The sequence below is a fragment of the Entelurus aequoreus genome, linkage group LG08 (genome assembly GCF_033978785.1).
Source record: "Entelurus aequoreus isolate RoL-2023_Sb linkage group LG08, RoL_Eaeq_v1.1, whole genome shotgun sequence".
Classification (NCBI taxonomy): domain Eukaryota; kingdom Metazoa; phylum Chordata; class Actinopteri; order Syngnathiformes; family Syngnathidae; genus Entelurus; species Entelurus aequoreus.
The window spans coordinates 64827138-64839207 of NC_084738.1; the positions used below are offsets into that span (position 1 = coordinate 64827138).

Genomic DNA, 12070 nt, shown 5'->3' on the forward strand with positions numbered 1-12070 from the left:
CCGTTCTTGGCACTGTCTAATACGTCGGCCGATGATATTTAAAGATTAAGATTAAAGTACCAATGATTGTCACACACACACTAGATGTGGTGAAATTTGTCCTCTGCATTTGACCCATCCCCTTGGGGAGCAGTGGGCAGCAGCGGCGCCGCGCCCGGGAATCATTTTGGTGATTTAACCCCCAACTCCAACCCTTGATGCTGAGTGCCAAGCAGGGAGGGAAACGGGTCCCATTTTTATAGTCTTTGGTATGACTATACGTATCATTTATTTTGGGAGGAATACAAAGGCATACTGGTGATGATACCAGATCTTTATGCACTAAAAATCAATACTCAAATCAAAATATCGATACCTTACCTTAGTTCAGGGGTGTCCAAACATATATTGTTAGTATATTGTGTATATACATTCAGAATCAGAATCAGAATAGTTTTTATTGCCATTGTTTGAGAACGGGTTCACAAGTATCCCACACTTCTCTTTTGTAAAGTAAATCTACAGCAGGTATAGATCATCTACATCAACTATATGATTTGCCTGAGAATCTGGAGAGGACAAAAAATAAATAAATAAATAAATAATACAAAAATTATACTTGTTTTCCTCCCACACACACACCCTTGTCTTCCTCCCACACACACCGGCTTGGGTGTATAGTTGTCTTCCTCCTACACACACCCCCTTGGGTGTATACCTGTCTTCCTCCCACACACACCGGCTTTGGTGTATACTTGTCTTCCTCCCACACACACCCCCTTAGGTGTATACTTGTTTTCCTCCCGCACACACACACCCTTAGGTGTATACTTGTTTTCCTCCCGCACACACACACCCTTAGGTGTATACTTGTTTTCCTCTCACACACACCCCCTTGGGTGTATACTTGTCTTCCTCCCACACACACCGGCTTGGGTGTATAGTTGTCTTCCTCCTACACACACCCCCTTGGGTGTATACCTGTCTTCCTCCCACACACACCGGCTTTGGTGTATACTTGTCTTCCTCCCACACACACCCCCTTAGGTGTATACTTGTTTTCCTCCCGCACACACACACCCTTAGGTGTATACTTGTTTTCCTCCCACACACACCCCCTTAGGTGTATACTTGTTTTCCTTCCACACACACCCCCTTGAGTGTATACTTGTTTCCTCCCACACACACATCCTTAGGTGTATACTTGTTTTCCTCCCACACACACACACCCTTAGGTATATACTTGTTTTCCTCCCACACACACCCCCTTGAGTGTATACTTGTTTTCCTCCCACACACACCCTTAGGTGTATACTTGTTTTCCTCCCACACACACCCCCTTAGGTGTATACTTGTTTTCCTCCCACACACACCCCCTTGAGTGTATACTTGTTTGCCTCCCACACACACCCTTAGGTGTATACTTGTTTTCCTCCCACACACACCCCCTTAGGTGTATACTTGTTTTCCTCCCACACACACCCCCTTGAGTGTATACTTGTTTCCTCCCACACACACCCTTAGGTGTATACTTGTTTTCCTCCCACACACACCCCCTTAGGACGGCGTGGCGAAGTTGGTAGAGTGGCTGTGCCAGCAATCGGAGTGTTGCTGGTTACTGGGGTTCAATTCCCACCTTCTACCTTCCTAGTCACGTCCGTTGTGTCCTTGGGCAAGACACTTCACCCTTTGCCTCTGATGGCTGCTGGTTAGCGCCTTGCATGGCAGCTCCCGCCATCAGTGTGTGAATGTGTGTGTGAATGGGTAAATGTGGAAATACTGTCAAAGCGCTTTGAGTACCTTGAAGGTAGAAAAGCGCTATACAAGTATAACCCATTTATCATTTATTTATTACTTGTTTTCCTCCCACACACACCCCCTTGAGTGTATACTTGTTTCCTCCCACACACACACCCTTAGGTGTATACTTGTTTTCCTCCCACACACACACACCCTTAGGTGTATACTTGTTTTCCTCCCACACACACCCCCTTGAGTGTATATTTGTTTGCCTCCCACACACACCCTTAGGTGTATACTTGTTTTCCTCCCACACACACACCCTTAGGTGTATACTTGTTTTCCTCCCACACACACCCCCTTGAGTGTATACTTGTTTGCCTCCCACACACACCCTTAGGTGTATACTTGTTTTCCTCCCACACACACCCCCTTAGGTGTATACTTGTTTTCCTCCCACACACACCCCCTTGAGTGTATACTTGTTTCCTCCCACACACACATCCTTAGGTGTATACTTGTTTTCCTCCCACACACACACACCCTTAGGTATATACTTGTTTTCCTCCCACACACACCCCCTTGAGTGTATACTTGTTTTCCTCCCACACACACCCTTAGGTGTATACTTGTTTTCCTCCCACACACACCCCCTTAGGTGTATACTTGTTTTCCTCCCACACACACCCCCTTGAGTGTATACTTGTTTGCCTCCCACACACACCCTTAGGTGTATACTTGTTTTCCTCCCACACACACCCCCTTAGGTGTATACTTGTTTTCCTCCCACACACACCCCCTTGAGTGTATACTTGTTTCCTCCCACACACACATCCTTAGGTGTATACTTGTTTTCCTCCCACACACACACACCCTTAGGTATATACTTGTTTTCCTCCCACACACACCCCCTTGAGTGTATACTTGTTTTCCTCACACACACACCCTTAGGTGTATACTTGTTTTCCTCCCACACACACACCCTTAGGTGTATACTTGTTTTCCTCCCACACACACCCCCTTAGGTGTATACTTGTTTTCCTCCCACACACACCCCCTTGAGTGTATACTTGTTTCCTCCCACACACACATCCTTAGGTGTATACTTGTTTTCCTCCCACACACACACACCCTTAAGTATATACTTGTTTTCCTCCCACACACACCCCCTTGAGTGTATACTTGTTTTCCTCCCACACACACCCCCTTAGGTGTATACTTGTTTTCCTCCCACACACACACACCCTTAGGTGTATACTTGTTTTCCTCCCACACACACACCCTTAGGTGTATACTTGTTTTCCTCCCACACACACCCCCTTGAGTGTATACTTGTTTGCCTCCCACACACACCCTTAGGTGTATACTTGTTTTCCTCCCACACACACCCCCTTAGGTGTATACTTGTTTTCCTCCCACACACACCCCCTTGAGTGTATACTTGTTTCCTCCCACACACACATCCTTAGGTGTATACTTGTTTTCCTCCCGCACACACACACCCTTAAGTATATACTTGTTTTCCTCCCACACACACCCCCTTGAGTGTATACTTGTTTTCCTCCCACACACACCCTTAGGTGTATACTTGTTTTCCTCCCACACACACCCCCTCGGTCACGTGACTTTCTAAAAGCGGTACGCGCACCGACACAGGGTTTCGCTCTATGAGCTCGACGCATGCGCCTATGCATCTGTGTTGCAGGACCCATCACTACTGTTACTAGAGAAGGTACAGGAATGACGGCGTGGCGAAGTTGGTAGCGTGGCCGTGCCAGCGATCGGTTACTGGGGTTCAATCCCCACCTTCTACCATCCTAGTCATGATACATGTTCACATTATTTGACTGTATCTAAAAAAGATAAAAAATATATTTTTATTTAAATGAAGATATGAAATAATCCTAAATGAAATACAATGACTTGGTTTATATTATTGTATATACTAGGTCATAAAATCAGTGTCAGTTGAGTCGGTCCATAGGTTGCCTGTAGGGATTTTTAATGTCCAGCAGATGTCAGTATTTAGTGACACAGTATCGACACAGTATCAATACAGTTTTGCAATGTGTCGAAACGCTTCATGAGGCCTCATCAACCCATCACTAGCATTCTCAATTCCTTGGATATCTTTTTATACCCCTTTCCTGTTTTATGCAGTTCAATTACCCTTTCTCGCAGATCCTTTGACAATTATTTTGCCTTCCCCATGACTCAGAATCCAGAAATATCTGTGCAGCACTGGATGAAAGATGCAATGGTCTGTCAGAAGCCCAGAAACTCACTGACCTTTTATACACACACATTAATTACAAACAAACAGGTCACAGGTGAGGATTGGAACCTTGATTAGCCTGTTTGTGTCAACTTTTGTGCATGTTATCATATCAAAGTCACTGGGGTATGCAAACTTTTGATCAGGGTCATTTGGGTACTTTCTTTTGTCATTTTGATTTAAAAAGAGTAAACACAGTTGTTTGCCAATAAATAGCTTCACACAACCATTAAGCATGAGTGGAAGAAAGGTTGTTGTGTTATCATTCATATTCTCTGAAGAATGGCCAAGAAATCATAAATTCTCCCATGGTAGGTAAACTTATAAGCACAACTGTATTGTTGGTATATTGTGAATATATATTGTTGGTATACAGGTATTGTGAACATATATTTTGGGATATTGTGATTATGTTTTGTTGGTATATTGTAAATATATATTGTTGCTATATGGTGAATATATATTGTTGTTATATTGTGAATATGTATATTGTTGGTATATTGTGAATATGTATTATTGGTATATTGTGAATATGTATTGTTGGTACAGTATATTGTGAATATAGTTGGTATATTGTGAATATATATTGTTGGTATATTGTGAATATGTATTGTTGGTATATTGTAAATATATATTGTTGGTATATTGTGAATATATGTTGGTATATTGTGAATATATATTGTTGGTATATTGTAAATATATATTGTTGCTATATTGTTAATATATATTGTTTGTATATTGTGAATATATAGTTATTTAACAGGGAGGGTACAGTTTGTTAAAATGGGTAAATTTTTATCTGATACTCTTGGCATTGCTTGTGGTGTCCCCCAAGGGTCCGTGTTGGGGCCAAAACTGTTTAATGTATATATTAATGATATGTTTAATACATCCAAAATACTGAAATGTATACTTTTTGCAGACGACACAAATTTATTCTACAGTAGTGATGACTATAATGAGCTCATAAATACAGTAAACACAGAACTAAACATAGTAAAAAAATGGATGGACACAAATAAATTATCTTTGAATATAAATAAAACTAAGATAGTAATGTTTGGAAATCGCAACATAACGTCTGAACAGAAAATAAGTATTGATGGTACCCAAATTGAAATCGTAAATGAGAATACATTTTTGGGAGTAATAATTGATAGTAAAGTATCATGGAAACCTCATGTCAGACACATTAAAACAAAAATCTCCAAAAGCCTCTCAATTATAAACAAAGCAAAACTATACCTCAATGAAAATGCACTCCGTATTTTATACTGCACCTTGGTACTGCCATACCTTACATACTGTGTTGAAGTATGGGGGAATACTTACCAAAACACAATTCATCCTCTGATCATATTACAGAAAAGAGCAGTACGGATCATTCACAACGTTGGTTATTTAGAACATACTCATAATCTGTTTATGCAATCAAAGTTGCTCAAATTTGATGACCTTGTTAAATATAATACATTAATAATCTTATATAAAGCTTTTAACAAATTATTGCCACCTAATCTACAACGTTTTTTTTATAAGACGAGTGCAAGCTCATAACTTGAGAGGCTTTGGATATTTCTTATTGCCGAGAGCTCAAACCACTCGTAAACGTTTTTGTGTGTCTGTATGCGGAGTAAAACTATGGAACAAACTGGACTTACAACACAAGCAATGCCAAACTATTAATCGATTTAAACTATTATACAAACATGGGGTCTGGTTCAAATATAGAGATGAGGGTCTTTAATTTGACCTGCTGCTGTACTCTGTCTAAAAGTGTTAACATGTGCTCAATGTTTCCTTACCATTATTGCTATGTTGTCTATTACCATTATTGCTATGATGTCTATTACCATTGTTGGTATATTCATTATTCCTACATTGTTGATACAAATGATTGTTACAGTGTAATAATTATTGTTACCTGTGGTAATGCCACTATGATATAACATCTGTATTATAATCCTTGAACAAAGTGAGAGTGAAACTCATGTGAATAATCACTGAATGGAGAACTGGGGGTGGGATTAAATAAATTATCTTCTTCCCACTCCCTTTCAGGCAAAACTGGACAATAATGCACTATATTAATTTATATTATTATGTTTTGTCAACTTGTACATCTTTGTCATTGCCTGAAATAAATAAATAAATGAAAAATGAATATATATACCGTAGTAGGTATATTGTGAATATACATTGTTGGTATGTTGTGAATATATATTGTTGGTATATTGTGAATATATATTGTTGGTATATTGTGAATATATATTGTTGCTATATTGTTAATATATATTGTTGGTATATTGTGAATATATATTGTTGGTATATTGTGAATATATATTGTTGCTATATTGTTAATATATATTGTTGGTATATTGTGAATATGCATTGTTGGTATATTGTGACTATGTATTGTTGGTCTATTGCAGGGGTCGGCAACCCGCGGCTCCGGAGCCGCATGCGGCTCTTTGACCTCTCTGATGCGACTCAGCTGCATACTTGCCGGCCCCCGATTTTCCTAGGAGATTTATGGATCACAGTGCCTCTCCTAGAAAACTTCCAGGGCAAATATAATCCTATTTTCACTCTAATTACTAAATTAAGGGCGTACCCTAATTGCACTGCAGTAATTGTCGTCTATAGCATTTAGTGTTGTGTCGTTCGCGAACGATTCGTTCGAAAGAACGAATCTTTTGAGTGAACGTACTGAACCGAATCACTTCATGAACTGATTCGTTCCTTTCTCAGTTCAGTTGAGCTCCGCCGCGACCATGCCGGTATGAGTGGAACTGGCGCATTCTGTGACTCACTGAACCCTCGACGTCGGCGAACGACGCAGCCAATGAGAGGGCGGGGGGAGGGACTGAGCGAACGATTCGTTCACCGCGGATTAACGACATGAATCACTCAGTGAACGTCAACGCTCTCGCTCTCTGCTCTGCTTGCCCCAATGCCGCGAGTGATTCTCCCCCCGTCGCGGGGATATGTTTCATGCCATTGGCATCCGTTCTCCATTCATTCTCCAAGCTAACGGCTAATGTTGACTCAAGCCACATGAAAACAAACACACGTCCCCATTATATCAACACATAAAGTTAAAGAAAATCTGTGCAGGCTGAGCAGCAGCGACGCGAGGGGGAGGGGCGGAGGGGAACATGTAGGGCAGGCTGTTTTGAGAAGATTTAAAATTAAAATAATAACTAATGTATGTACACATACATAGGCTATTATTTACACAGTTATTGTAACAAAAATAAATTTCTCCTTGGGGATCAATTATGATTCATATTATTATTATTATTATCCCTTCTACTGCAACTGTTGTTGTTGTTAGATTAAGGCGAGTCCCTACGCAGTGCGGGAATGTCTGCACTGTACTGTCTGTACTACGCACGCCCCCCCCAATTTTTTTTGTGAGGGGGGGGGGGTGATTCGGTGAACAAATTTTTTGAACGAATTTAAGGAACTGATTCTAGTGATTCAGTACAGTCAAAAGAACTGCTGATCCCATCACTAATAGCATTTACAAACAGCGTACCAGCCCGGCCACATGTTGTATGTAGCTTTTTCTTGCACACGTAGGAGACAGCAAAGCATACTTAGTCATCAGCCACACAGCTTACACTGACGGTAGCCGTATAAAACAACTTTAACACTGTTACGTTACAAATATGCGCCACACTTTTAAACCCACACCAAAAAAGAATGAAAAACACATTTCTGGAGAACATCCGCACCGTAACACAACATAAACACAACACAACCAATACCCAGAATCCCATGCAGCCCTAACCCTTCCGGTATAGATTATACACCCCCCTACCACCAAATCTCCCCCCCCCCACACACACACACATCAACCCTCCCTCCCCCCTCTGTGCGTCGGTTGAGCGGAAGAGTTAGGGCTGCATGGGATTCTGGGTATTTGTTGTGTTGTGTTTATGTTGTGTTACAGTGCAGATGTTCTCCAGAAATGTGTTTGTCATTCTTTTTTGGTGTGGGTTCAAAGTGTGGCGCATATTTGTAACGTAACAGTGTTAAAGTTGTTTTATACGGCTACCGTCAGTGTAAGCTGTGTGGCTGTTGAACTAGTACGCTTTGCTGTCACTTACGTGAGCAAGCTTAAGTTGCATTCTACATGTGGTCGAGCAGGTACACTGTTTGGACAGACTGTAGAGGGCGCCAAAAGCAGTGCCACCACGCCCCAATATTCGGGGGTCTCCCGGAAATAATGAGAAGGTTGGCAAGTATGACGCTATCAAGCACCATTCAATCAAAACTCGCGGGCCGCACCAACATCAAATTTCCATATTAATGTGCGTGCCGGTGCGTGTGTCTGAGACCCCTGGTTAAGATAGCACAAAGCAATTTAAGCTTTGTATGCAGTGTTTTTCATTTTAAATTTTAAAACATTTTTTGTGGCTCCCATTATTTTCTTTAATTTATGAAACTTGCCAAAATGGCTCTTTGAGTGGTAAAGGTTGCAGACCCCTGGTCTATTGTAAATATATATTGTTGCTATATTGTTTATATATATATTGTTGGTATATTGTGAATATAGTTGGTATATTGTAAATATATATTGTTGGTATATTGTGAATACAGTATGTATTGTTGGTATATTGTGAATATGTATTGTTGATATATTGTGAATATATTTGGTATATTGTGAATATATATTGTTGGTATATTGTGAATATGTATTGTTGGCATATTGTAAATATATATTGTTTGTATATTGTGAATATATATAGTTGGTATATTGTGAATATATATAGTTGGTATATTGTGAATATACATTGTTGGTATGTTGTGAATATATATTGTTGGTATATTGTGAATATATATTGTTAATATATATTGTTGGTATATTGTGACTACCGGTATGTATTGTTGGTATATTGTGAATATGCACTGTTGGTATATTGTGAGTCACAATAATAAAGTTGCTATATTGTTAATATATATTGTTGGTAGATTGTGACTACCGGTATGTATTGTTGGTATATTGTGAATATGCATTGTTGGTGTATTGTGAGTCACAATAATAAAGTTGCTATATTGTTAATATATATTGTTGGTAGATTGTGACTACCGGTATGTATTGTTGGTATATTGTGAATATGCATTGTTGGTATATTGTGAGTCACAATATACCAACACACACCCCTTGAGTGTATACTTGTTTTCCTCCCACACACACCCCCTTGAGTGTATACTTGTTTTCCTCCCACACACACCCCCTTGAGTGTATACTTGTTTTCCTTCCACACACACCCCCTTGAGTGTATACTTGTTTTCCTCCCACACACACCCCCTTGAGTGTATACGTGTTTTCCTCCCACACACACCCCCTTGAGTGTATACTTGTTTTCCTCCCATGCACACACCCTAAAGTGTATACCGGTACTTGTTTTCCTCCCACACACACATATTGTGAATATGCATTGTTGGTATATTGTGAGTCACAATATACCAACAATGCATATTCACAATATACCAACAATACATACCGGTAGTCACAATATACCAATAATATATATTAACAATATAGCAACAATTTGTGACTATGTATTGTTGGTCTATTGTAAATATATATTGTTGGTATATTGTGAATATATATATATATATATATATATACATATATATATATATATAGTGAATATATTGTGTGAATATATATTGTTTGTATATTGTGAATACTGTTGGTATGTTAAATGAAAAAAACGAATGAAAAGAAAGCTTTTATTATTGTGATGCGTACAATAATGCGTATTAGAGCAAGGAAAAATGGTAACTAATGCAAAATGGTGAGTAATTTCAAGTGTAAGAGGAAGAAATGTTTTCATGTGAGAACCAGAAGTCTTCTTAATCCGAATGATTTGCATCTTCCTGGAGGGGAGAAAGAAGGAGTGATGTTGGCAGGAATGAAAGCAGGACCTTCATGATGGGAGACTTACTAGAAGCTGCTGGCTGTCCTGAGTGGCGGTGGCGGTGGCGTGGAAGTCGTGTATGGGCAGCGTGGCCATCCAGCTGAGCATGGAGCCCTCCTGGCACTCCGTCTCCACGATGCTGGGGTAGATGTGCGCCTTCTTGAAGGCTTTAATGGCGTCCTCTTCGCCCTCCCATTCCAGGCGCTCGTGCAGGCCGTCCCCGCCGAAGCGCTTGTTGTACCTGTCGAAGTGGACCCTCTCCAGGACCAGGCCCAGTCCCGGAGCTTTGGGCACGTCCACCTTCTCCTGCCCCCAGCTGCGCTCCAGTACGTCCTCCGGCGCGTACCCTTTCACCACGGCGATCACCAGCCCGATCATCTTGCGGATCTGGTGCATCATGAAGCTCTGGCCTCGCACCTTGATGACGGCGAACTCGGCACCGTCGAGGACAAAAGGCTCGCCGCAGGACATCTCCATGATGTAGCGCCGGGCGCTGGGGTCGCTCGGCGCCTTCTGAGACGTGAAGTTGTGGAAGTTGTGCGTTCCGTGGTAGCGCGCCAACAGGAAGTTGACACGCTGACGCGTGGGCGGGTCCAGGCGGAAGGCCGACGCCTCGGCCGTGTCGAAGTCTTTGGGGGAGAAGGCCACGGTGGGTAGCATGTAGGAGTACGTGCGGGCGTCACATTTGTTCTTAGAGTTGAAGCCTTGGGTCACTCGCTTCACACCTGGAAGGCAACACAATCAGGGTCTGTGCAGGTCTCAGCAGGTCAAATGTAAGATTTTAAGACCATCAGGAATATAACTGAAGACCATTTCCACAACCAGTCGGACTAAAAGTACAAAGACACCAAAGGAATGAATAGTAAGTCGGAATTATTTCATTGCTACGTCATATTGGAAAATAAATGGTTCAACTAAATACACCAGAAGACTATTGTCAACTAATTTAAAAACAATATTAGCAAACAGATTTGCCATAAACGTGTTATCTTGCATATCAAGTCTTTTCATGTAACAACAAGCAGAACAATATATTGTCTGTGAGAGGGACTGTTAGCATCTCTGCTAAGGTTGTACAGTATACCGGTGCTAATAAGGTACCACGATACTAATTGATTGAAATGATCTGAATGCTGCTGTGCGGCGGTGACTACGGTGTGTGTGTGCAGAAAACATCGCACAGGGCGATGTGATGCGTCTAGTGCAGTAGCCTTGGAGTAGTAGTACCTGTAGTTAGTGCATGCTGCATGCCGCTTTTGCTTGCTATGCTGCATGCTGCTTCTGCCTGATACTCATTGCTTTCAGCTAGTGCCGCCGGCTAGCCCTCTGTCTCAGAGGGCGAAAAGAGGAGCCGAGTGCATAAGCCTCCTCAGCCGGTACATAGCCTCTCCATTGTCAAGACTCGTACATGCCTCCTCGTGGCCACACACGGTAACTGGAACCTCGCGGTTCCAGGCTAAGTTGTACGGGATCTCGGAGCAGCAGGGGGCCCCAGAGACGGGGCATGCAGGCCCACCGGTGTGTGGACATGCCCTGGTGCCCAGTCAACCCCTGTCCCAGCTATGGGTAAATAACCCCAGCTATGGGCGAATAGTGAAAACCGCCTCAACGGTGGACCAGGCGGAAGATGGCGGCAGCGGAATGCACCACAACGGCTGGGAAGGCGGATGAAGGCTGCAGCAAAGACGGGTCCCCAGTCGTCTTGGTTTCCATGCCACTGGACCCTGGCCCGCTCAATGCCAAGGACTGTGTGGTGGCTGACCGTGCACCAGTCTCCCCACATTAAAAGATTCCACGCACAGGCGTCCTCCATATAGGGAGGACAGTCATACTCGTTTCGAGTGACCGCCGACGACGACAGAGCCGAGGCGTATGATGGAGAGCGTGTCAAAACCCACACACCGAGTGCATACAAGCAATAACATCGTGGTGGGGAAGAATGGCAAAAAAAACGACAATTCCACTGGTTAATAAAGAGGGTGGTGAAGTACAATATGGAGTTACAGTATTTGGTCTTCAAAACTAACAATATGGAGGTCTTTGGGCTTCAAAACTAACACTATGGAGGTATTTGGGCTTCAAAACTAACAACATGGAGGTATTTGGGCTTCAAAACTAAATTTGCAGTTAACAGTATTTG

The 12070-nt window shown here is 42.0% G+C and overlaps 1 protein-coding gene across 1 annotated transcript in view; it reads right to left on the minus strand.

The window, feature by feature from the left end:
• Window positions 1-9728: 9728 nt before the first annotated feature.
• The window catches only part of pus1 (pseudouridine synthase 1), an 8175-nt gene continuing 5833 nt past the window's right edge, over window positions 9729-12070 (minus strand). Inside the window, exons 5-6 of the mRNA XM_062057037.1 lie at window positions 9958-10655; window positions 9729-9889 (exon numbers count right to left, since the gene is read on the minus strand). Coding sequence (XP_061913021.1) covers window positions 9866-9889; window positions 9958-10655 — 722 coding nt within the window. The 3' untranslated portion in view covers window positions 9729-9865. The remainder of the gene's footprint in view (window positions 9890-9957; window positions 10656-12070) is intronic.